Source organism: Aethalodelphis obliquidens, unplaced genomic scaffold, assembly GCF_003676395.1.
Source record: "Aethalodelphis obliquidens isolate GAN/ISIS:26980383/991018 unplaced genomic scaffold, ASM367639v1 scaffold8, whole genome shotgun sequence".
Lineage (NCBI taxonomy): Eukaryota > Metazoa > Chordata > Mammalia > Artiodactyla > Delphinidae > Aethalodelphis > Aethalodelphis obliquidens.
Window position 1 is genome coordinate 55,907,292 of NW_020837952.1, and position 21,037 is coordinate 55,928,328.

Below are 21,037 nucleotides of genomic sequence, written 5' to 3' on the forward strand. Positions count from 1 at the left end.
TGAGAGACAGAAACTAATGCAGAAATTAAAAAACAGTGCTTGGCAAATAACAGGCGCCAATAAACACGTTTTGCTGTTGAAGGAGCGAAGCCCTGACGGCGGTGTGCAGACATTTCTGTGGGGCCCAAAGGAGACACCTAAGTGTGTTGGATGAGGGGCGAGGAAGGGTACCTAAAAGACTTCTAGAGGGGGACATTTGAGGGGGACCTTGAAAGGTAGGTCCTTGCCAGGGGTGCGGGAACAGCACGGAGGGATGAAAAGAAAGCAATCTGAGAAAATGGAAGACCTTTAAAAGCCACGATACGGAATACCCTTAGTGTTAAACCTCCCCCAGGCACCCCCATGGCTCCAGCCAGAGATCAGCAGACAGTGCTGGGGCCACACAGGCTACAGAGCTGGCAGCAGGTTGGGGGACTACGCCGCACAACGTCTGCACCCCGCCTTCCCCAGCTCTGCCCAACCCGGACTCCCGCTCCTCCGCCCCCGACTGGGCGGGGCCCGAATGGGTGGGCGGGGCCCGAATGGCCTCGGCCGGCCCGTCCTTAGGTGACGTCACGCATGGAGGCGGGACTCCGGCCTGTGGGGCGGAGCCGAGCAAGGGGCGTAGCCTGACGCGGCTCCTGGCCCCACCCCTAGAGAAGCATAGGCCTGGAAGACCGGAAGTCCTCCAGCCCCCGCCTGCCTCCAGGCTCCCTTCGGTCCCACTCCTCAGCTCCGTGCGCAAGGTCGTGTCCCGGAAGTGAAGGGGCCATGTTGGTGGGTAACCCCAGGAGAGATACCGGGCGAGAGGCGAATCCCGAGGAGTGGAAGCGTGCGCGGTCCGCAGGTGAGTGAGGGGTGGAGTGAGGGCCGGGGTCGGGGGCTCGCCACGCCTTCTCTCAGGGCCTCTGCCTGGGCCCCCCCATCCGGCCCGGGCCCGGGCTACCGGCCTGGTCGTCGGGGGTCTCGCCCCAGCCCGCCCTGGGCTTTCCCCTGGAGGCCGCCCCGGGGCTCCGCCTCAGCCTCCGGAGCCCTCCCGGGCCCCCTGAGCCGGCCTGCCCCAGCCTCGGGGTCTCTCCACCCCGGCTAGGTGCGACGCCCCGCAGGGTAGGGGGAGGACCTGGGGACCTGACGGGGCCCAGCGGTGCACTCGCCGATCGACCTTGTAGTAACAGCCCTCGCGTGACAGTCGCCTCCTACTTCATAAAGCATTTATCCTGTTGATTTCTGGATTCATCCCCCACTCCGGGAGGCCCTTGGGGCCGAGGGGCGCTCTTCTACAGCTGAGGAAAAAGGGACGCGGACAGTGGCTTCCTCGAGCTCGCGCAGCAAGTTATGAAGGCCGGAGGCTGATGGCTAGCCGACTTTGGGCCCAAAGTCCAGACCTTTTTACCAGTCAGACACCTCTTCCACTCAGTCTCAGTTCTTTATTTCATAAAGAGGGACGATGCCTTTTTCCACACAGGGACGTTGTGAGGGTTCCCTCTTTCGTTCAGCTTCTTTTTTGAGCCCTTGGTATGTGCCAGGCGGTGTGCTGGGAAAGTTTGTAAAGCACCTGGAAGTGCTGTACACATGGTAAGATCCCAGCAAATAGGAGTTATCATTACACAGGCAGTCAGAGTTGGGGTCGGGAGTGCCCCCCCGCCCCTTTATAGCTGGGTGCCCCTGTGGGCAAGTTACTTCTCTCTGGGAGCGTCAGTTTCCTGCACTTAAAATGGGGATACTGACGACACTGGGATTGTTGATGGAATGAGAAGAGTTGTCACGTGGGATCTGCTTGGCCCATGCGTGCTACATAGTAAACACTCCCTAAGCGTTAACACTTCTTGTTACGAACCTTGACTACTTCATAAATGCCTCAGTTTAAATGTGATAATGGATGACAAAGCACTTTACAGAGGGTAACTCTCTGTGATTGTGTAAGGCTTCATTGTTACAGAAGGAAGATGGTGACAGTTTATGTGTATCTAATACTTACCGAGCACTTACAAACGAGGGTAGGTAGCATTAATAATATTGACACCTGTCCCTGATAGACTGCTTAGTATATGCCGAGTGCTATTCTAACCACGTTTACATACATTAACGCATTTAATCCTCATATAAACCATATGGAAAATACAATTTTAATCCTCGTTTTACAGATGAGGAACTAAGGTAAGCCCAGAGAGGTTAAGAAACTTGCCCAAGGTAATGAATGAGCTCATAAGCGGTGGTGCCAGGATTCAAGTATGACCGAGACCCCTCGTCTCCAACGGCTCCTGACCACCCCTTGTGGTGAACTTCAGTTACAGGTGCTTTACAAGTGATATCTCAGGCAATTCTCAAAATAACCCGATGTGGTAAGTACTGTTAGCATATGTCGTATTGACACATAGCAGTATGTAAACGTAGATAGCATTATCTGTATTTTAAGAGTGAGGAAGCTGATGCTCAGAGAGGTTATGTACTTTGCCCCAAGCTATGTGGCAGATAAGTGGCAGAGCCAAGATTCAAGCACACAGCCCAGCTTCCAAGCCCTGGCCTTTCAGCGTAACTGGTGGTTTCCCACAAGCAGGAGTCGGTAGGCTGGGATACAGTCCCAGCCCCGCCACTAAGTCATATTGTGACCTGGGGGGGTCTCTAAGACCTAGATTAAGAACTGCTGAATTAGATAATCTCCACAGGCCCTTCCATCATTAATTCTGATTCTAGGCTTCTCTTTCTTCCCTTCTGCATATAGCCTGACGCCCAGCCCCTGTCAGTCCCCCATGGCCCCATGGAGCCGAGAGGCGGTGCTGAGTCTCTACCGGGCTCTGCTGCGCCAAGGCCGAGAGCTTCGCTACACTGATCGAGACTTCTACTTTGCCTCCATCCGCCGTGAGTTCCGGAAAAATCAGAAGCTAGAGGATCCTGAGGCCCGGGAGAGGCAGCTGGAAAAGGGCCTGGTATTCCTCCACAGCAAACTGGGAGGGATTATTTAGAATCCTTTCCTTTCCCCTCCCATCCTAATTCCAAGGGAAAGAGGACAAAAGTGCCTTCCATAGACACGCCTGCCTCTCTCCCACCGCCACCTCACAGATGCGGTAAGAAGCCTCAGGTAGGTAGGCCCTTGTTCCTGTAGGTTTCATTTTTTCTGTTGCAGGGGTCCAGGAGAGGGAGAACCTTTCCTTTAGTGACCAGAGTCCTTTAGTCATAAATCAATGGAGGAAATACAAACATATTAACAGCAGTATGTTCCCTTGTTAAGAAAAAAAAGGCCCTGAGTTTCAGGCCCCACCAGGAGACCATTTTGTTTCATAAAACATTTTACATATGAAAATGCTAGAAAACACATTGGTTAAAACTATTAGAGCTCAGTTCCTGGCTGCCTCATTCTTTGGTAGAGTCACTTCTATCGAGGGCGAGATCATGTTTCCCCAAACATAACTGGACTCTGTTGCAACAGTCTCTAAGGCAAGCACAGTGCACGGACCTCGGGGGACGGCACCTCCTGACACCGCTACTGACAGCTGTGGGATTTACAGTAAATCCCTAAATCCGTCTAGGCCTCCATTCCCTCATTTGTAAAATAACAGTACCTACCTCTTCAGCTTATTGCAAGAATTAAATGAGACAACTCGGGAATTCCCAGGCGGTCCAGTGGTTAGGACTCTGCGCTTTCACTGCTGAGGGCCCAGGTTCAGTCCCTGGTCTGGGTACTAAGATCCTGAGGGCCGCACGGCGCGGCCAAAAGAGAAAAAAAGAGATAATGCACACAAAGTACTTGGAATGGTTCTTGGCCAGTGGTATGTTAGTTCTATTTAGTTCCCATGCCAGTGTGATAGTCCCACTGTAACCAAATGATTGTATTTAATTCAGCAACTTCCCAGAGGGCCTTCTCTGGCCCTGGCATTCTGGTAGGCTCTGAGGTTGAGGTGAATGACGTGGCCCATCAAGGGACGGGTCGCATGTGGAGATCGACGGGAGGTAATTCCAGGGTGAACAGCTCTGTGCTAGAGGTCAGGTAAAGAGCTTGGAGACAGGGATGATGCCAAAACTGTGCCTTGGGGGCGGGGTGGCAGTGGAGGAATCACAGGTGGCTATAGAAAAGAGGACATTTGAGGTCTGCCTCAAGTGAGAAATAGAAGCTTGCCGGGCAGACGGGCAATAAGCAAGTGTGGAGTTTGAAACAGAGACTACCACATTTTATAGTCTGGAAACCCGAGTCCAGAGTGGCTCAAGTGGTGCACCTGTAAGGCAGGTGACCAGAGTTGAGGCTGGACCAGGTCTGGAAGGACATCGAATCCCCTGTTGAGGAGGTTGTGACACCTGACAGAGGGAGACCATCAGAGCTTTGTCAGCAGGGGAATGGCGTGGATGAGGGATCGTGTCAGTGGCGGCATGGAGAATACATTGGTAGGGGATACCAGAGGCCGCGGCTCCGACCAGGTGAGCTGGAGGGACTGTGGCGGCCGGGTGGCCCGTGAGCACACTGTGCGCAGCAGCGGACTTCACCAGGCGGACGCTGGCTGCAGCAGGAGGAGAGGGGAGCGAGCGATGACCGGGAGGTGTTAGCCGTGCCAGCTGGGTGGGTGGCACTGTCTTTAACAGAGGGAAAGCAGGAGGAGGAGCCTGGCGTAATGGCTTTGGGTCCTCCTCGGCCACTCAGGTTGCTGGGCAGACTGGCTTTGGGGAGTAAAGGGCCAGGTGAGAGATGATGCCCACAAGGGCCTGCCTGCCCAGGGAGAGTGGAAGTGAACACTGAAGGCTTTGTGTTCCTAGTATCTTGACTGAGTTGGGTTACAGGTGCTGCTACCACCTCCTCTGCCCGCCCCCCCTCCCCCCCGCCCAGAAAAAAAAAAGCCATAGAATCAGTAGCTCATTCATGCAACAGATATTTGCTATGTGTCAAATACTGCTGGCCCTGAGGACACAGCAGGGAATGAGCCAAAATGCCCCTGGGAAGCGTACGGCCGAGTCCGAGTGGTTAGCAGAGAGGAGACGTGTACGAGGAGGGGCTGCAGGCTACTTGTAAGCTACTCCCCAGCCCCGTGAACTCCAGGTTCAACTCATGGCTGCACAACTTTCTGACACGGTGACCTGGGGCCACCACTTTACCTCTGCCTCAGTTTCTTCATCTGTAAGTTGGAGGTAACAATGTGACTGATCTCATGGGATTGTTGGAACTAAGGGAACTAATAGGTGTAAAATGCCCAGCACACGGTACACGCTCAGTATATGTTAGCTCTTCTCAAGTGTACTCAAGCCAGACGTTTAAGTCATATGCCCTTTTCAAGGAGAATAAGTTGGAATTTTCACAGTTCTGTGCTGTCATCCTAGGAAGATACAGGGCCTCCATTACTCATCATTCCCACTGTAATGGGGTGATGAGTATTTCTATTCCCACTTTTGTATCTAAGGAGACAGGTTAAACAACTTGTCTTAGATGTTCCTAGAGTTCACATTCCCCATCCTCAGCCCTGCCCACCAGGTCAGTGTTCTGCCTCCTCTTTTTTTTTTTTTTCAATATTTTAACTGTTTGTAAGTGTACAGTTCAGTGGTGTTAAGAATATTCATATTGTGGGGACTTCCCTGGTGGCGCAGTGGTTAAGAATCCACCTGCCAATGCAGGGAACACGGGTTCGAGCCCTGGTCCGGGAAGATCCCACATGCCGCAGAGCAACTAAGCCCGTGCGCCACAGCTACTGAGCCTGTGCTCTAAAGCCCGCGAGCCACAACTATTGAGACCACGTGCCACAATTGCTGAAGCCTGCGCGCCTGGAGCCCATGCTCCGCAACAAGGGAAGCCACAGCAATGAGAAGCCTGCGCACCGCAAAACAGAGTAGCCCCCGCTCGCCACAACTAGAGAAAGCTCGCGCGCAGCAACGAAGACCCAACGCAGCCAAAAATAAATAAATTAAAAACAACAAAAAAAGGATATTCATATTGTTGCACAAGAGATCTCTAGAGCTTTTTCATCTTGTAAAACTGGAACTAAACGCATTAAACAACAGGGCTCCTCCAGGCCCTTCTCCTTGCCAGGCAGAGCTCCCACCTCCTGCAGGCTCCCAGGTAGTGCGGCAGAGCCTGAGTGGAGGGTAGACTGTGGTTAAGTAGTTTCAACTGGAACAGATTGAGTTCAGTTTTAGAATAGAAACTTTGATCTCCCTGTGGGAGCTGTGGGTGTTCTTTCCTCTTCCAGGTCACCAGATCTTTGACATCACCTGGTCCTTGGGTGGGGCGGGGAGTATATTGCACTAGAGTAGAAAAGCCTTTTCCCAAGCTTGCTCAACTTCATAGTTTTGGTCTCAAGCCCAGGATAGCATCAGCTTGGGTTTCATAGGCCATTCCTGGCTCAGTCTCAGAAGGTAAGATGTAACTCACAGGACAGTCTGGATTGCTGACTGCCTTCTGGAAGCTGACCTTTTGTCCTGTGGATGGAGATCTTAAAAGACTTAATGATGGCCCACATTTGTAGAGTCCTTTTACGGTGTATAAAGTGTTCACATACGGTATTTTAGTAGATATGTCTTCCTCACTACAACCCTATGATTTAGGCCATGCAGGCATCATTCTCCCCATTACATAGCTGAGGGGTTAACTCATTTGAGGGCACCCAGCTAATTAGTCAGGGCTCAAAGGCAAGTACTCAGTCTCAAGATTTCCGACTCTAAAACCCAGGCTCAGAGGGGCCGAGGGGCCAAGGAGCCAGAGAGGCTCCTTCCGGCTTCTGCGTGGAGGGAGAATGTGCCCTTCTTGCTCTGCTGCATCACATGCAAGGATCATTTAGAGCAGGGTCCCCAACCTTTTTGGCACCAGGGACCGGTTGGAAGACAATTTTTCCCTGGGCCCGGGCGGGGGCGGGGGATGATGATGGCTCAGGCGGTGATGGGAGTGACGGGGAGCGGCAGATGAAGCTTTTCCTCACCCACCACCCACCTTCTGCTGTGTGGCCTGGTTCCTAAGGCTGTGGACCACTACCGGCCGGGGGGTTGGGGTCCCCTGATTTAGAGGGTGGTCCTCCCTATTGTAAATACATCTCTAAAGGTTCTTTTGTTTTAAAAGCAATAAAACGGTAGCCATGGTTTTGTATTGGGAACTGTGTAATGATCACCTTTGTCCTGATTGGATTACTCTGCCTCAGATGAGTTTATGTCCCATCTCTGTCTCAGTGGCCACTGGAGGGAGGATGACTAGAGTTCTTGCCTGACCCCACCTGTAAATGCAGAGTTTAACTCTTCTCGTCAGCCTTGTTTGCTCTGTGCATCTGAAGTGGGAGTATATTTCATTGAGCCAAGCAGTTTCTCATTACGTCCCTAAACCTGAAGCTCCTGTCGAAGGTAAAAGGTGGAGAAGAGAAAAGTGCCATGGTTGTGAACTCTAGTTGGGAAAAAATAATTTTGGGATCGACAGCGACTCTTAGTTAACTCAATTGCTGGAATAAGTAGAGGCAGAATTATTTCTCTCTTGTTGACAGGGGAGGCCAGGGGCATGACATGCGACACTAGCAATACCCAGTTTTAAGGGTATTAGAAAGAATGCTACTTCGCACTGGAAGATGCACCAGTGATCTTGTCCCTCTCTGTCCTCCCGTTCTAGGTATATTGGTGAATGGTAAACAACTGTTTTTCCCTACGTGGTTCCTGGCGTACAGGACACGGGAGGTAGGAGGGGTAGCAGTGTTAAAAGCAGTGCTCAGATTTGAGCCACTTTGCCATCCTTTATCTGGGTCAGGCCCAGGGTTCTAACTGCATGGGAAGTGCGCTTACTGGGAGACCAGGGGAACTTCAGTCAGGATGACCCCGTCGTTGCCAGGGAGCAAAGGCGTGCTCGCCTCGCTCCAGCACTGTACGGAGGCCAGCCTCTTCTGCCTTGTGCCCTGATCTCCGCTTAGGTGACCACATTTTTAGTTCATTTTCCAAGCACACTTGAGCAGGTGGATATTTTGTTTTCCAGTTAACAGCTGAGTCTGCAGTGACCGTTTTGTTTATTCTCAGTCTCTGTCACAGTGCCAGGCTCACCTGAGCTTCTTGTGGTGCCCCTGCACACTTGCCCCAAGAAACAAAGCATTTGTCAAGTGGGCCTGTCCACAGAGTTCTCTTCTTCTCTGGATCTTTCTCACATGTGGACTTGTAGTTTTGTCTCCGTGTGCCAGGGTATTTAGTCTGTGTTGTTGTTGTTATTATTATTTTTCGCAGGAAATACATAGAATAGGAACAGTTTGGCTTGGGTAAGGGGAAACATGATACAGTAGAAAAACCGTCATGCTAGGAGTTGAGAGGCGGCCTGAGTTTTGCATATGGCTTTGTCATTCCTTTTCTCTGGGACCTCTGGCAAGTCACCTCCCTACATGTGAAGTGATGTGATGGGATTAGATGGGTCTCTAATTAATTTACACCTTCTCAGGTCTAACCTTCGATAAGCAGTGGTCAGAGGATCAAAATATGATCTGCATTGTAATGTTGGGAAGGGGTCCGGAGGGTGGTATTGCGTGGGGGCGGGGTACTTCACTCTCATACGAGAAAGGGTTGACGGTGAGCTTATTATCGCTCTCTGTAATCTCACTAGATTGGTGGGGAGGCTTTCCCATGACTAGCATGATCATTTCCTCTGCCTCGCATCCAGATACATCAAGGGACACGATACCTCCCTCCTGACCCTAGAACATGGAGTGCTAGAGGCCAGAGGATTTGGGTTCCTGGAACTCACAGAGTACCCTGAAATTGTTGGGGACTGGCCTGATGGGGGAGGGAGGAGGAGGGCTGCCTCCCAAGGTCCAAGGTGGTGATGGCTGTGTTCTGCCTTCCTTCTCAGGCGAGCAATGGCAGGCGCTGGTGAGCGCAAAAGCAAGAAGGATGATAATGGCATCGGGACGGCCATTGATTTTGTGCTCTCCAATGCCCGGCTGGTGCTGGGGGTGGGTGGAGCAGCCATGCTGGGCATTGCTACACTGGCGGTTAAGCGGGTGAGTACACTCAGCCAGGGGTTGGAGAGGTGGTGAGGCTGCCGAGTGGAGCTGACTTAGAATAAGACTTTGCTACTGCTAATGGAAATGTAACTTGGTAATTTGGCATTATTAGACGAGACCTTAAGAGGATTCAGTAAATCTGCTTCTTAGGACTCCGCCCTAAAGAAACTGTTGGAGATACAAATAAAAAGTTTATCCCAGCGAGTGAAAAATTGCAAATAATCAAAATAGCCTTCCTTGACTACCTTGTTTAAAATAGCAGGACTCCCACCACACATTTTTCCTATTTCTCCTTCCTACTTTACTTTCCTTAACACCTATATCTGCATGGTTTAGCTTGGATTATGTATTGCCTGTATCCCTCTGCTAAACTGCACCCTCCACGAGGGCAGGGATTGGGTCTCCGGATTACTGCTTTATTCTGTGCACCTAGAACAGCTCCTGGCACAGAGCAGCCATTCAGTGATGTATTGTTAAATGGATCAGTGTTTGACATTACAGTACATTCATGAAGTACAGTGTGGTATAGTTAGAAATTGTACCATAATGTTCAACACTGATGCATTTTTAGTGATATGGGGGAGTGATAAAAATGATACGTAAAAAAAATCAGTTTTCAAAAGTATATATAGAGGAGGATCCTAATTACACAAATATATATTTTCAGAAAGAAATATACCAAAATATTAACCATTATCTCTGGGTTATGACATTATGGATAAATCTGTTTCTTATTTATATCATTTAGTATTTCCTGAGATTTTCTGTGTGGAGCAAAGTATTCCATAATCTAGAATAAAACAAAGTTATTGAAAAATAGTAGCTGAACTCATTAAGGCAAAGCTGCTGGGAAGGAGGGAAACAGGAAAGAAGGTCATGTGCTGGGTCCTCTCTGCTGTTTCAGATGTATGATAGGGCAATCAGTGCCCCTACCAGCCCCACCCGCCTGAGCCATTCAGGGAAAAGGAGCTGGGAAGAACCAAACTGGATGGGCTCCCCCCGATTGCTCAACAAGGACATGAAGACAGGCCTGAGCAGGTCCCTACAGGCCCTTCCCACAGGCTCCTCGGCCTTTGACACAGGTGAGGAAGGCTGGTACCCCTTCTGGGACTGACCTCGGGGCTCTCAGTGCTACTCATGCATTCAACACATTTCTTAGGGACATACGTGCCAGGCACCATGCTAGCCTTTTGTGCCAAGCCCGTCTCCTTTGGGGCTGAGGCAGCCGTGGATGAGCAAGCACGGGAAGAGCTCACGTGCCTCTCTCTCTTGCCTTGGCAGATACATTCTGCCCGCCCCGGCCCAAGCCATTGGCCAGGAAGGGCCAGGTAGACTTGAAGAAGTCACGACTCCGCATGTCCCTGCAGGAGAAACTTCTTACTTACTACCGGAACCGGGCGGCCATCCCTGCTGGCGAGCAGGCTCGGGCCAAGCAAGCTGCCGTGGACATATGTGCCGAGCTCCGGAGCTTCCTGCGGGCCAAGTTGCCTGACATGCCACTTCGGGACATGTACCTGAGTGGCAGCCTCTATGATGACCTGCAGGTAAGCAGGGGGTTCTTACGAAGGGCAGGGTTGTACTGACCAGGATGCTTCTCAGTAGGGCTGTTGGTACAGGCTTGCCAGAAAGGTTAGTCCTACTGCGTCTGAATTCCACATACTGCGGTAGCATTTGGAGATCCCTGCCTTTAACGTTTTTTGTTTTTTAGTCATACTCACAACTTCTAGGAAGCTGTCAGAGGCCTCCTCCTTCCTATATTCTTGTCCCTATCTTTCCTTTCTGGCTTTCCTTTGAGCCATCAAGGCCTGGGGGATGTCATGTGTACTTCTGTGTCCAGAGGCAACGTGGTGTGTGGAATGAGCACGGGCGCCAGTGTCCGACTGACCTGGGTTGAAATCCACACTCTGAATTGATATGGTCACGTGGAAGAATTCTTAGTTCCCCTTTTCGTTGGGGGGGGATATAAGATGGTGGGACCTGTGTTTGGGGAAACTTGGCTCTTGAGCTCAAGATTAAATCCCTCAAAACCTTTTTAATTCTTCTCCACCAGGTGGTGACAGCCGACCACATCCAACTCATCGTGCCCCTTGTGCTGGAGCAGAACCTGTGGTCGTGTATCCCCGGAGAGGACACCATCATGAACATCCCCGGCTTCTTCCTGGTTCGCCGGGAGAACCCAGAGTACTTTCCTCGTGGTAGTAGTTACTGGGACCGCTGTGTAGTAGGGGGCTACCTCTCTCCAAAGACAGTGGCAGACACGTTCGAAAAGGTGGTGGCTGGCTCCATCAACTGGCCGGCCATCGGGTCCCTCTTGGACTATGTGATTCGACCGGCCCCACCCCCGGAGGCTCTGACTCTGGAAGTGCAGTATGAGCGCGACAGGCATCTCGTCATTGACTTCCTGCCGTCGGTGACCCTTGGTGACACTGTCTTGGTGGCCAAACCACACCGGCTAGCCCAGTATGACAACCTGTGGCGGCTGAGCCTGCGTCCTGCCGAGACGGCGCGCTTGCGGGCTCTGGACCAGGCCGACTCTGGCTGCCGCTCTCTGTGCCTCAAGATCCTCAAGGCCGTGTGCAAGTCCACCCCGGCCCTGGGTCACCTCACTGCCAGCCAGCTCACCAACGTCATCCTCCACGCGGCCCAGGAGGAGGCTGACTGGTCTCCCGACGTGCTGGCTGACCGATTCCTGCAGGCCTTGCGGGGACTCATCAGCTACTTGGAGGCCGGAGTTCTGCCCAGTGCCCTAAACCCCAAGGTGAACTTATTTGCAGAGCTTACCCCTGAGGAAATAGACGAATTGGGATACACTCTCTATTGCTCACTGTCTGAGCCAGAGGTGCTGCTGCAGACGTAGGGCAGGTGAAGGCAGGTGTCGAGCGGTCAGGCCCTGGATTCTCTGTTAGAAACACTTGGTTCCATAGTTGATGCCTCACGGGGTCCCTAGGTGCCTCGCGTCTTTGCTGGTCATCGCCCTGGGCATTTCATGCTGATTAGAAAGGTATCCCTCTCTCCTCTTTAATCACCAACCATTTCTATTTTTGTTACCAAACACTGTGCTCCCTACTTTTCCCCTCCCCCTTGCTCCAGGCTAGTTTTTCTTGGAATGAATTGAGAAGGTGGAGCAGTGGCCTGAGCTGTGGAGACCACTTGGTGTTTTGCATTTCGGCACAGGTCTGCTGTGTCTGCCCTGCCACCTGCCCCTTTTCAGTGTCTTCTTTTTCCACCTGTTCACACCTGTTTTGCTTTTTTTTCTGGACATCTGCCTAATCAAGATGCTGCCTTGTAGTTGACTGTCACTGAAGTTATGATTGCATGTTTCAAACTGAACTCTGCAGAGAGCGCCCAGACAGTATTTAGGGTTTCTAGGGGTAAAGCTGGTGGAAAAGCTGGCCTTTGACCCAGGTTCCTGGAAAAGAAGCCCATCCCCCCCCCCACCAACCTCTTGACCAGCTCATATCCGGAAGTGCTAAGAAGGTCTCTCATGGGAGCACTGTTGTTGCCGCACACGGGAGCGAGGGCTAAAGATAAACTGGATGCGTAGTTATTCGGAGACTGTGTTTCTTAGTGGCCATCAGTGAGAGAGTAGAGTGGGGGAACCTGGAGGTGGTGGAGAGGGTCTGCGTGCCTAATGTCTGTGCCTCATCTGTGGCTGGTCCAGCCCGGCACCACTGCGTGCGGGAGTCAGACAAAGACTGGGAGGGAAGGGGCTGTTGTTTGCTCCTTCCCCACCTTCTTGCCAATTAGGACAAGGCCTTCGAGGACACAGTCTTAGTGCTAGAGGTTCAGCTAGACAGGTGGCTGAACGTCAGTGACCATGTTTCTCCCACGTCAGGCCCTGCCTTTCTAGGATGTTGCCTTAGAGGAAGAACAGGCCCAGCAGCCAGCCCTCCGCTCCCCAGTGTCTGTCACAGGAACGTGATGGGGGTGTTTGCTGAGCTCTCCAGGCACCTCCAGAGGCCAGAGGGCAGGCACATATGCACAGACCTCTTCCCCCTGTCCTGTCTCTCACCCAGCACCTGGGAAACCGGTGCTACCTAGGAAGAGAGCGTATGGCTAAAACACATCTGAGAGGGAGGTGGGTACTTGCCACGTTCCTTCTTGTTTCCCGCTGCTAGAGTTGCACTATTTATTGCAATGTAAAAAGTATCCTGAGAGTGGGGAGGAAAGTTTAATATACAATGTCAGTGCATCTTCTTGTTCTGTGTTTATTTTTTCCTGTTTGTGCCAAGAGGCTGATGATAATTCTGTTTCTGATCTGCCCATCCAGTATTTTGTTCTCCTCCCATCAAATCCTATTATTATTTTTATTCTTACTACCTCTCCATCAGTGAGATTCTGGTGAAGCTCTCTGCAGCTGTCTCATTCCTTCCCAATGACCGCGACATGAAATGACTCTTTAAATAGCATTGAAACCTTAGCTTCCCTTTGAATTTAAGGTAGAGCTTCTTGTCCCCTTTTTTGTCCTGGATTAGGAGGTTGAGAACTAGGGTTAACCTTGGCTATATTTGGAGACTCTTCCTGCCTCTTCTCTCATATACATGCGAAGCTTCCCTAAAATGGTTCAGTTGTTTCATTTGTATGAAGACATTGAGAGAGAATGAAAAATAGCAAGCCCAGAGCCCTGAGAGAGTCTCCATCCTGGCTGTTCATCACAATCAACTTGGAGTTTATGAAACACTCCATATGCCTGAGTGCTACCCTGGGGGATTGGTGTAGAGGATGTCCACAGAGGGTGGAGCCTGGCACTGACGGTTCCATTGCGCCCATTTGGTGTCACTGGAAGGAAGGGAGAGGGGAGGGCTGAATGTGTTGGAAAAGCATGGGTTTGTCTTCATTCACATAAAGGATTTGGTTTTCCCAATGTGAATATTATAAAACCTATAATTTTCCCAAGCTGGAGTCTGACCAAATTCCATATAAAACATTGGAAGGAGAGCTCAAAAAAGAAAAGATTTTAAAGATCAAATCCCAAATTATCAAAGCCAAGTGTAATGGTGATTTGAGTTTACCTCCTCTTAAAGAGCATCTTTCTAAGGGCAGCTCTGTCTCTTACCTATGTTTCACAAAACCAAAAACCATAACTGCCATTTCACAAGCAAGAACCTCTTAGAAGTCCTCAGAACTAGAAGCGGTGGGAATCCTTGGCTCATGTCCTGGTGGGTTTGCTGACTGAGATGGGGCAAGTCTCATCGTAATACCTGGACGACAGTCCAGTGCTTTGAGATTCTTGGTTAGAGGAGGGGAATACCCCCCACCCCAACACACACACATTTTTTTTTTTTTAATCTTTGGGGAAATATGTAGGGCCTTTTCCTGCTTTTCTGCCTTTCTACTCAGTAACTCCCACGTTTGCCTGAAGTAACAGCATCTGCTCCTACTTCTCCATCTGGAAGTTTTTTTGCACCATCTAGGTTAGCAAAGCACATAGTTAGCCTAATGCTTGAAGAAAGACTCATCATCTTGAAAACCCAATCAATTCCAAAGTGTATTTTGCTTTTCCCTGTTGCCCCTTCCTAAAACGTGAGTTCAGGACAACAGTATTTTTCTTTGCTTGGTTGTGACTTTTTTTTTCAAATAAAAAAATAATTGAAGCTCATGTTTGGAAAAACTGTTGTGAGGCCTACAGTCTTTCCTCCTAGGCTCAGCCCTTGGTGGTCCTGTTCACACTCCAGATTAGCTGATTTTGCCCCTTTCTACTCCACTCAAGTTGAGAGCTCAAATGGTTTTGACAAGGAATCAGCTTCAGGATCAAAAGGTCCTGGAGAGGAGCCGGGGGGCCTGGGATCCCTGCATGTGTCCAGAGGCTCTGCTCTCACAGGATTTGTGAGAACCCTGCTCTTCGTGCTGAAGCTCAAGGCCAAAGAGGACTTAGGACTAGAGCTGTGAGGCTGTAGCCCTTGTAGATATGCTTAGCTGATTCTAAGCGGCCAAAATACCAGGGATGTGAGTTCTGGGGTTAACTGCATATAGCGTGGTGTTTACCTTTTCATTCTGATCACCTTATGTTCTCTGTGCTTGGCCCCTGAGGCCAAGTCCACAACCTGCCTTCCAGTCACTTGCTTGCCCTTCAATAAGCAGTTGATGTGTTTAGCTGATAGATTTGGAATCAGTCACCAGTCTTTCTGTCCTGTCTTGGCTAGGTCCATATAGAAGCAGCTTAGCCCTGAGACCCAGAAAACTACTGTCCTTTTTCTCCTTGAGGGAGGGAATAAAGCTGGGGAACATGCTGTCCTTCCACAGCATGGGAAGAAGAAAATTAAAGTCTCCTTTCCAACAGCTTTGACTTGTGTGTGTGGTATGAAACATTTTCCTACAGCAGTGGGACTGGTTCTCCATTTGCAGCTAGGAGAACCTTTGAAGTGCCTGATCTGGGTCACCATAATAGAAAGGATGGGACAAGGTGCCACTGGAGTCATTCTCCCACCCCTCTGCAGTGTCAACCTGGGGCAGCATTACTTTTAATTCTCAGCCATCTGCATGGTCATCTGACAGCGAAAGGAGGACATGCCCCGAGGGTCCTTTTTAAGATTTGAGTAGTAGCTCACTGCCTTTGCACTGAAAGACTAGATCCTTTATATATATCTAGATACTCGTGATTCCCCAAGGGGAGGAAAAAACCACATCAAGCATCCAGTATGCTTTGCATATACCAGTTGTTTATAGTTGTTGATTTCAGTTAATAATAGTCCTCTGAGGAAGCAGGATGATGTAGTGAAGATGGGGAGGGGGCCTTGGGAGGTGTGTCAGAGACCTGAGTTCTAATAATAGGAGTAATAGCAACCATTTATCCAGCACTTATCAGATACCAGGCGCTAAGCTCAGTGCCTCTTATATTATCTTCATTCTAAGTGCAAGGATACTCACCATTCGCTTCATTTTACAGCTCAGGAAACTGAGACTCAGCGAGGATAAGTCACTCAACCAAAATGTCTCCGCTAATAAATGGAAGAGCCAAGTTTGCGGGGTTTACCCCTAAAATCTCTTCTAACTCCTACCCCATACTGCCTTCACTGGGCAAGACCCTTCATCCCTTTAGTCCTCAGTTTACCATTGTAAAATTGCTGGGCTAGACTGAATCAAGTCAATGAATGGTCAGTAATGTAGGACAGTCCTTCCCAAATTTTTGACATCAGTCCTCAGAAATAATATTTGTAGGGCTTACTGAAAGGAATGGAAGCAGAAACTCAAGGTTTCCGCCCCCGCAGTGTCTGACGAGAGGGCTGGAGGGTGGGGGAAGGCTTTCTTGTTGCTCTTAACAGTTCCCCAGTAGAGAGAGCAAGTTGTTGGCCTGACCTGGACTGCGGCCTCCGAATACACAAACTCCGGCAATTGGGCATTAGGAGGACTTGCTGGGAAGCGGTTATGCCTGGGAGTTGTACAGCGTTGGGAGCTAACTGAAACTACCCTAGAGTGAGAGAGAGCAGCTGAATAAAATCTTTCTTCTTAGAGGAACTGAAACTACATGAACTGAAAGAAGTTCCCCTGTGATAGGCTGCATTCTTCAATAAAATAGCAAACATATTTTAGCTAAACGGATATGTAAAAATACGATAGACTATAGGATTACGCATTTCCTCGACTCGCCTTTGATGGTAGGTGCGCATAGATCGGGTGATCTCGACTGAGGTCATCAGCCTCCCCTTTCAACTACTGAAGGGCTTGCACGTCCTCAGTATTTTGCAAGTGTTTGTGTGTGAAAACGCACACGAAATGACATTTCCTTTTGCCTAGTTTCATCTTTGGGCCTGAACCTGGTCGCTACTTTGGAGCTTCGCTGAGGACGGCAGGAAAGGACTGCAAGGGGCGGGGCCTAACGCCACTATTTGGGACGCACTGGGCCCGGGCTGCCCGGGGCAATCCTGACCGGCTGCGGGTGGGCAGGGCTGAGGAAGCCACTGCAAAGCGCCGTCACAGAGAAAACCGGAGAAACCGCAGAACCAGACGGAGGGAATCGTCGGCCGCTCCGCCCCTTCCCGCGCAGATCAGCGGCCTGAGCCAATAGAAACTCGAGATATATATGACTCACCATGTCTGACCAATCATCTTGATGCGCGCTCTCCTCCAGCATATCGCGCGAGAACTAGGAGACCTCGTACTTCACAGTAAAAACCTTTCTTGGGATGAAAGACTTCTCTCTCCGCCCTTCGGACTAACGCCGGAAATGAGTGTGGAGAATCCTTCCGCGCTCCCCGGCGGCGGACGGGAGTGACCCTTTCATCTTAAAATCCTTGTAAAGTAGTGCGTCTTTTTCTTGAGGCCGTAAATAAAAACAATTCATTCTCTCATCACAGCTACGCCCTAGACTTAAAAGTCGGAGATTGGAAACGATAGGGCCGTCGAATAGATGGCAATGCGTGGGTGGGAGGCGCGAGTCACGTGACCGCGGCGGAAGGATATGGTCTGTGATGCGTCCTCACAGGGAGCAGAGTTTATAAAGGCCCCGAGCTCGGCGTCTCGCCGCCATTTTTTCTCCTTCTGTCTGTATATGTGATTTCTCCGTGCGAGTGCGTGCCTTCTTTTCTCCGCTCCCGTAGCGTCCGCGGCCACCATGGCGTATTAGAGGCAGCAGTGCCTGCGGCAGCATTGGCTTTTGCAGCGGCGGCAGCAGCACCAGGCTCTGCAGCGGCACCCCCCAGCGGTTTAAGCCATGGCGTAAGTACTGGGCCTGCGCTGCTCTGGCCGTGCACCCCTGGGTCGGTGAGGGGTTTCTGCCTGCTTGGGAGCGGCCGGCGGCTGGGCGGCTTCGCGGAGGCGGGAGTGGTTTTACGAGCGCCCATAACGCGTGGCCCCTGCTTGGGTGTCCCCAAAACTCCGGCGCCCTTGGGTCGGGAGCCCCCGGCAGCCCCGGCCCCCCGAATCCGCCGGCTTCCACCTGGTGCCCCGCGAAACGTGGCAGCAGCCAAGATGGCGGCGTGGTAGGGCGGCGGCGGCCGCCGCGTGAGTCACGGGGGGCGTGGGCGGGGCCGGGCGTCCAGAGGCGGATTTGGACGTGCGGGTGGGGCGGCTTCCTGTTCTGGCCGGTGGGGGAACGGCCGGGCGTCCATTTTGTGCAGCCTGAGGGACGCGGCGGTGACGCGATGGCCCTGGGGCCACGTGGTACCGATTCTCAACACCGAATGGAGTTCTATTTTGGCCATCTTGCCTCATGGATGAAAAGATGAAATTCTCAGGCCAGCTGAACTTTAATGGGACTTGGTTTCTGATTTGTCTTCAGGCTTTTCAAGGCATTCAGCAGCAGCGTTGCTGTAACCGACAAAGACACCTTCGAGTTAAGCACATTCCTCGATTCCACCAAAACCTCGCGACATGGCCGAGAAGAGCTTCCTGAGCAGCGAGGTGTTGGTGGTGGACTTCATGTCCCCCTTCGACCAGTCGGGTTTGGGGGCTGAAGAGAGCCTGGGTCTCCTAGATGACTACCTGGAGGTGGCCAAGCACTTCAAACCTCATGGGTTCTCTGGCGACAAGGCTAAGGCGGGCTTCTCCGAATGGCTGGCTATGGATGGGTTGGTCAGTGCCTCAGATAACGGCAAGGGTGAGTGGGCTGCTTTTATCTGCTGGTGGGATCTGGTGATAGTCCTGTACATTTGATTCATTGGTTCCAACTTTCTTTTTTTGCAGAGGATGCGTTCTCTGGGACAGATTGGATGGTGGAGAAAATGGATCTGAAGGAGTTTGATTTTAATGCTCTGTTGGGTATAGATGATCTGGAAACCATGCCAGATGAGCTTTTGGCCTCGTTGGATGACACGTGTGATCTCTTTGACCCCCTACTCCAGGAGGCTACTAAGGAGCCCCCCCAGCTTGTGAACCCAATAGGCCATCTTCCAGAAAGTTTGCCAACAACTGACCAGGGTGCCCCTTTCACTTTCTTGCAGCCTCTTCCCCTCTCCCCAGGGGCCCTGTTCTCCACTCCAGATCATTCTTTTACTTTAGAGCTATGCAGTGAAGTGACGTCTGAAGAAGATAGGAAGCCAGACTCCACTGCTTACCTTATGCTGGTCCCTCCATGCGTAAAGGAAGAGGATGCCCCCTCAGATAATGATAGTGGCATCTGTATGAGCCCTGACTCCTATCTGGGCTCTCCCCAGCATAGCCCCCCTACCTCCAGGGGTTCTCCAAATAGAAGCCTGCTATCTCCAGGTGTCCCTGGTGGCTCTGCCCGCCCCAAGCCCTATGACCCTCCTGGAGAGAAGATGATAGCAGCGAAAGTAAAGGGCGAGAAACTAGATAAGAAACTGAAGAAAATGGAGCAGAACAAGACAGCAGCCACTAGGTACCGCCAGAAGAAGAGGGCAGAGCAGGAGGCCCTCACTGGTGAATGTAAAGAGCTAGAAAAGAAGAATGAGGCTCTGAAAGAGAAGGCAGATTCCTTGGCCAAGGAGATCCAGTATCTGAAAGATTTAATAGAAGAGGTCCGCAAGGCACGGGGGAAGAAGAGGACCCCCTAGCTGTAGGGTAGTCAGGAGGGTGTGTGTTTGTACATAGGCTAGTGCTGAAGCTGTGTGTTTTAATAAATTATTTTGTAGTGAAAGTATTTTTGCAGACTGCTGCGTCTGGTTTCTTGCCTCTGGTAAAGAGCCCAGTCAATCCCCAGAAGCACCAGTTTGCTTTGGGGTTGGCTATCGGGACTTGGAATTGAAGCCCAGAGTGAGATTCTTTTTTTTCTGACACTGTTGGGCTGTATGTCAGGGTCACTGATGACCAGTTGGACCCCTGAGACGGAGTTGGGCTAGATAACCCCCTAGTAGGTGGCTGGGTGATTTCCCCAGAACCAAAAACTGTCTGACTCGATGTTAAGCACCCTTGGGTGCGAGTGAGGCTGGGGAATTTTATGAAGGAGCAGGGTGGCAGAGAAGTGGAGCCTGGGCTCCCCCTGTTCCCGCATGATTGTTGCTTTGTGCCAACAGTAAGTACCCAGATAAGGCCCCACAGTCTGAGCTGGGCACAAGGGGATTCGGTTTCACTGATAAACTGCTGCAGTTCTTAGAGGCCTTCCCAGAAGGGTCTATTCAGGGACAGATGGCTTCTCGGTTCTTGCTGGAACAAATGGAAGAGCAGGGCCGAAAGGCTGGCTGCTTCCCTGGCTGGCACCTTCGGCGAGCTGGAAGGCCTGCCATCCCTGATGTCGGGATGAAAGGGCCCTGCAGTCCTGGCTGGTAACTTATTTTATTGCAAGATAAGGGAGATGTCATCATCTGTTGAGTACAAGAGTGAGCCCAGCCGGCGCAGGTTTCTTCTCTCCTTGGGTCCTTTAGGGCCTGCTGAGGGAGGACCATTTTTCCATTGTGAAAGTGTAGAAGAGTGGCTGGGATGAGGGTGATGCAGATGGGGCACCAGGCACACAGGTCCTACGGTAGAGGGCGTTTGGAGGAGTTGTAGAGCCTATTTGAACCCAGGGTTATGGGCGTTTGCCTGTTTTGCCTCCTGTGGTGGGGCTGATATTTCCCTCACCTGCTTCCTGATGCCTAACAGAGGGTAATGTGGGAGAAGTAATGGTGGTGGCCCAGATGGGAATGCTTCCCCAAGGCACCAAGGGAGGTGTCACATGTGGACCTTGGACCTGGTGATCGAGGTCTTAACTGCCCTGAGCTGGGCTTCGAAGGACAGGGAAAGTTGTGGACGTAGAATGGGGAGAGCACCCTGAGAAAAAGCCTCGGAGGAATGGGCACACGGTCCCACCCACCTCTCTAGGAGGGCTCCCTGGCCCCAGCTGTGTTAGATGTCACCTGATGGGGATCCGCCCAGCTCCTGCAGGAACTTAAGCCTCATACACACACCCTGGCGGAGGTCCCACGTGGCAGTCCTGCCCTCCTGGGTCTCCTCTAGGCAAATGTGTCAGCTCCTCCAAACCACCAGTGATAGAGCCGCTCCATCGGGGAAGGCCTCTTCCTCCCAGCCCTCAGTGTGGCACCACAGTGTCCTCTTACTTGGTTCCTGTCCCTTTCCCAAAAGATTGTCAGTCACCCGGTCCGTGGCTCATGGTTAGCACCCCCATGTGTGGCTCTTGCACCGGCACCCCTCCCCGGTGGCACATCCTTCTCCTTTCATCGCCAGCACCCGCCTCCCCAGGGCCCCCACCCGCTGCCTTCTCACCACGTGCAACGGAGCCGTCCAGGGTGACTGTT

The 21,037-nt window shown here is 51.5% G+C and overlaps 2 protein-coding genes across 5 annotated transcripts; both read left to right on the top strand.

Moving 5' to 3' along the window:
* The first annotated feature begins 666 nt into the window (after positions 1-666).
* Positions 667-15,188, top strand: MIEF1 (mitochondrial elongation factor 1). 4 transcript variants are annotated; one of them, XM_027107706.1, is made up of 6 exons: positions 667-826; positions 2,702-3,044; positions 8,756-8,906; positions 9,814-9,991; positions 10,191-10,453; positions 10,960-15,188. In XM_027107706.1, exons 2-6 carry the CDS (start codon positions 3,040-3,042, stop codon positions 11,764-11,766), a joined length of 1,404 nt encoding a protein of 467 aa, XP_026963507.1. In that variant the 5' UTR covers positions 667-826; positions 2,702-3,039; the 3' UTR covers positions 11,767-15,188. The 4 variants fall into 4 exon arrangements, with proteins under 4 accessions (XP_026963507.1, XP_026963509.1, XP_026963508.1 ...); XM_027107708.1 differs by having other exon boundaries at positions 2,702-2,838; XM_027107707.1 differs by having other exon boundaries at positions 668-826; positions 2,702-3,058.
* A 2,180-nt stretch (positions 15,189-17,368) lies between these two features.
* On the top strand, positions 17,369-19,446 carry ATF4 (activating transcription factor 4). Its single transcript, XM_027107709.1, has 3 exons — positions 17,369-17,564; positions 18,127-18,444; positions 18,531-19,446. Exons 2-3 carry the CDS (start codon positions 18,219-18,221, stop codon positions 19,358-19,360), a joined length of 1,056 nt encoding a protein of 351 aa, XP_026963510.1. The 5' UTR covers positions 17,369-17,564; positions 18,127-18,218; the 3' UTR covers positions 19,361-19,446.
* The last annotated feature ends 1,591 nt before the right edge of the window (positions 19,447-21,037 follow it).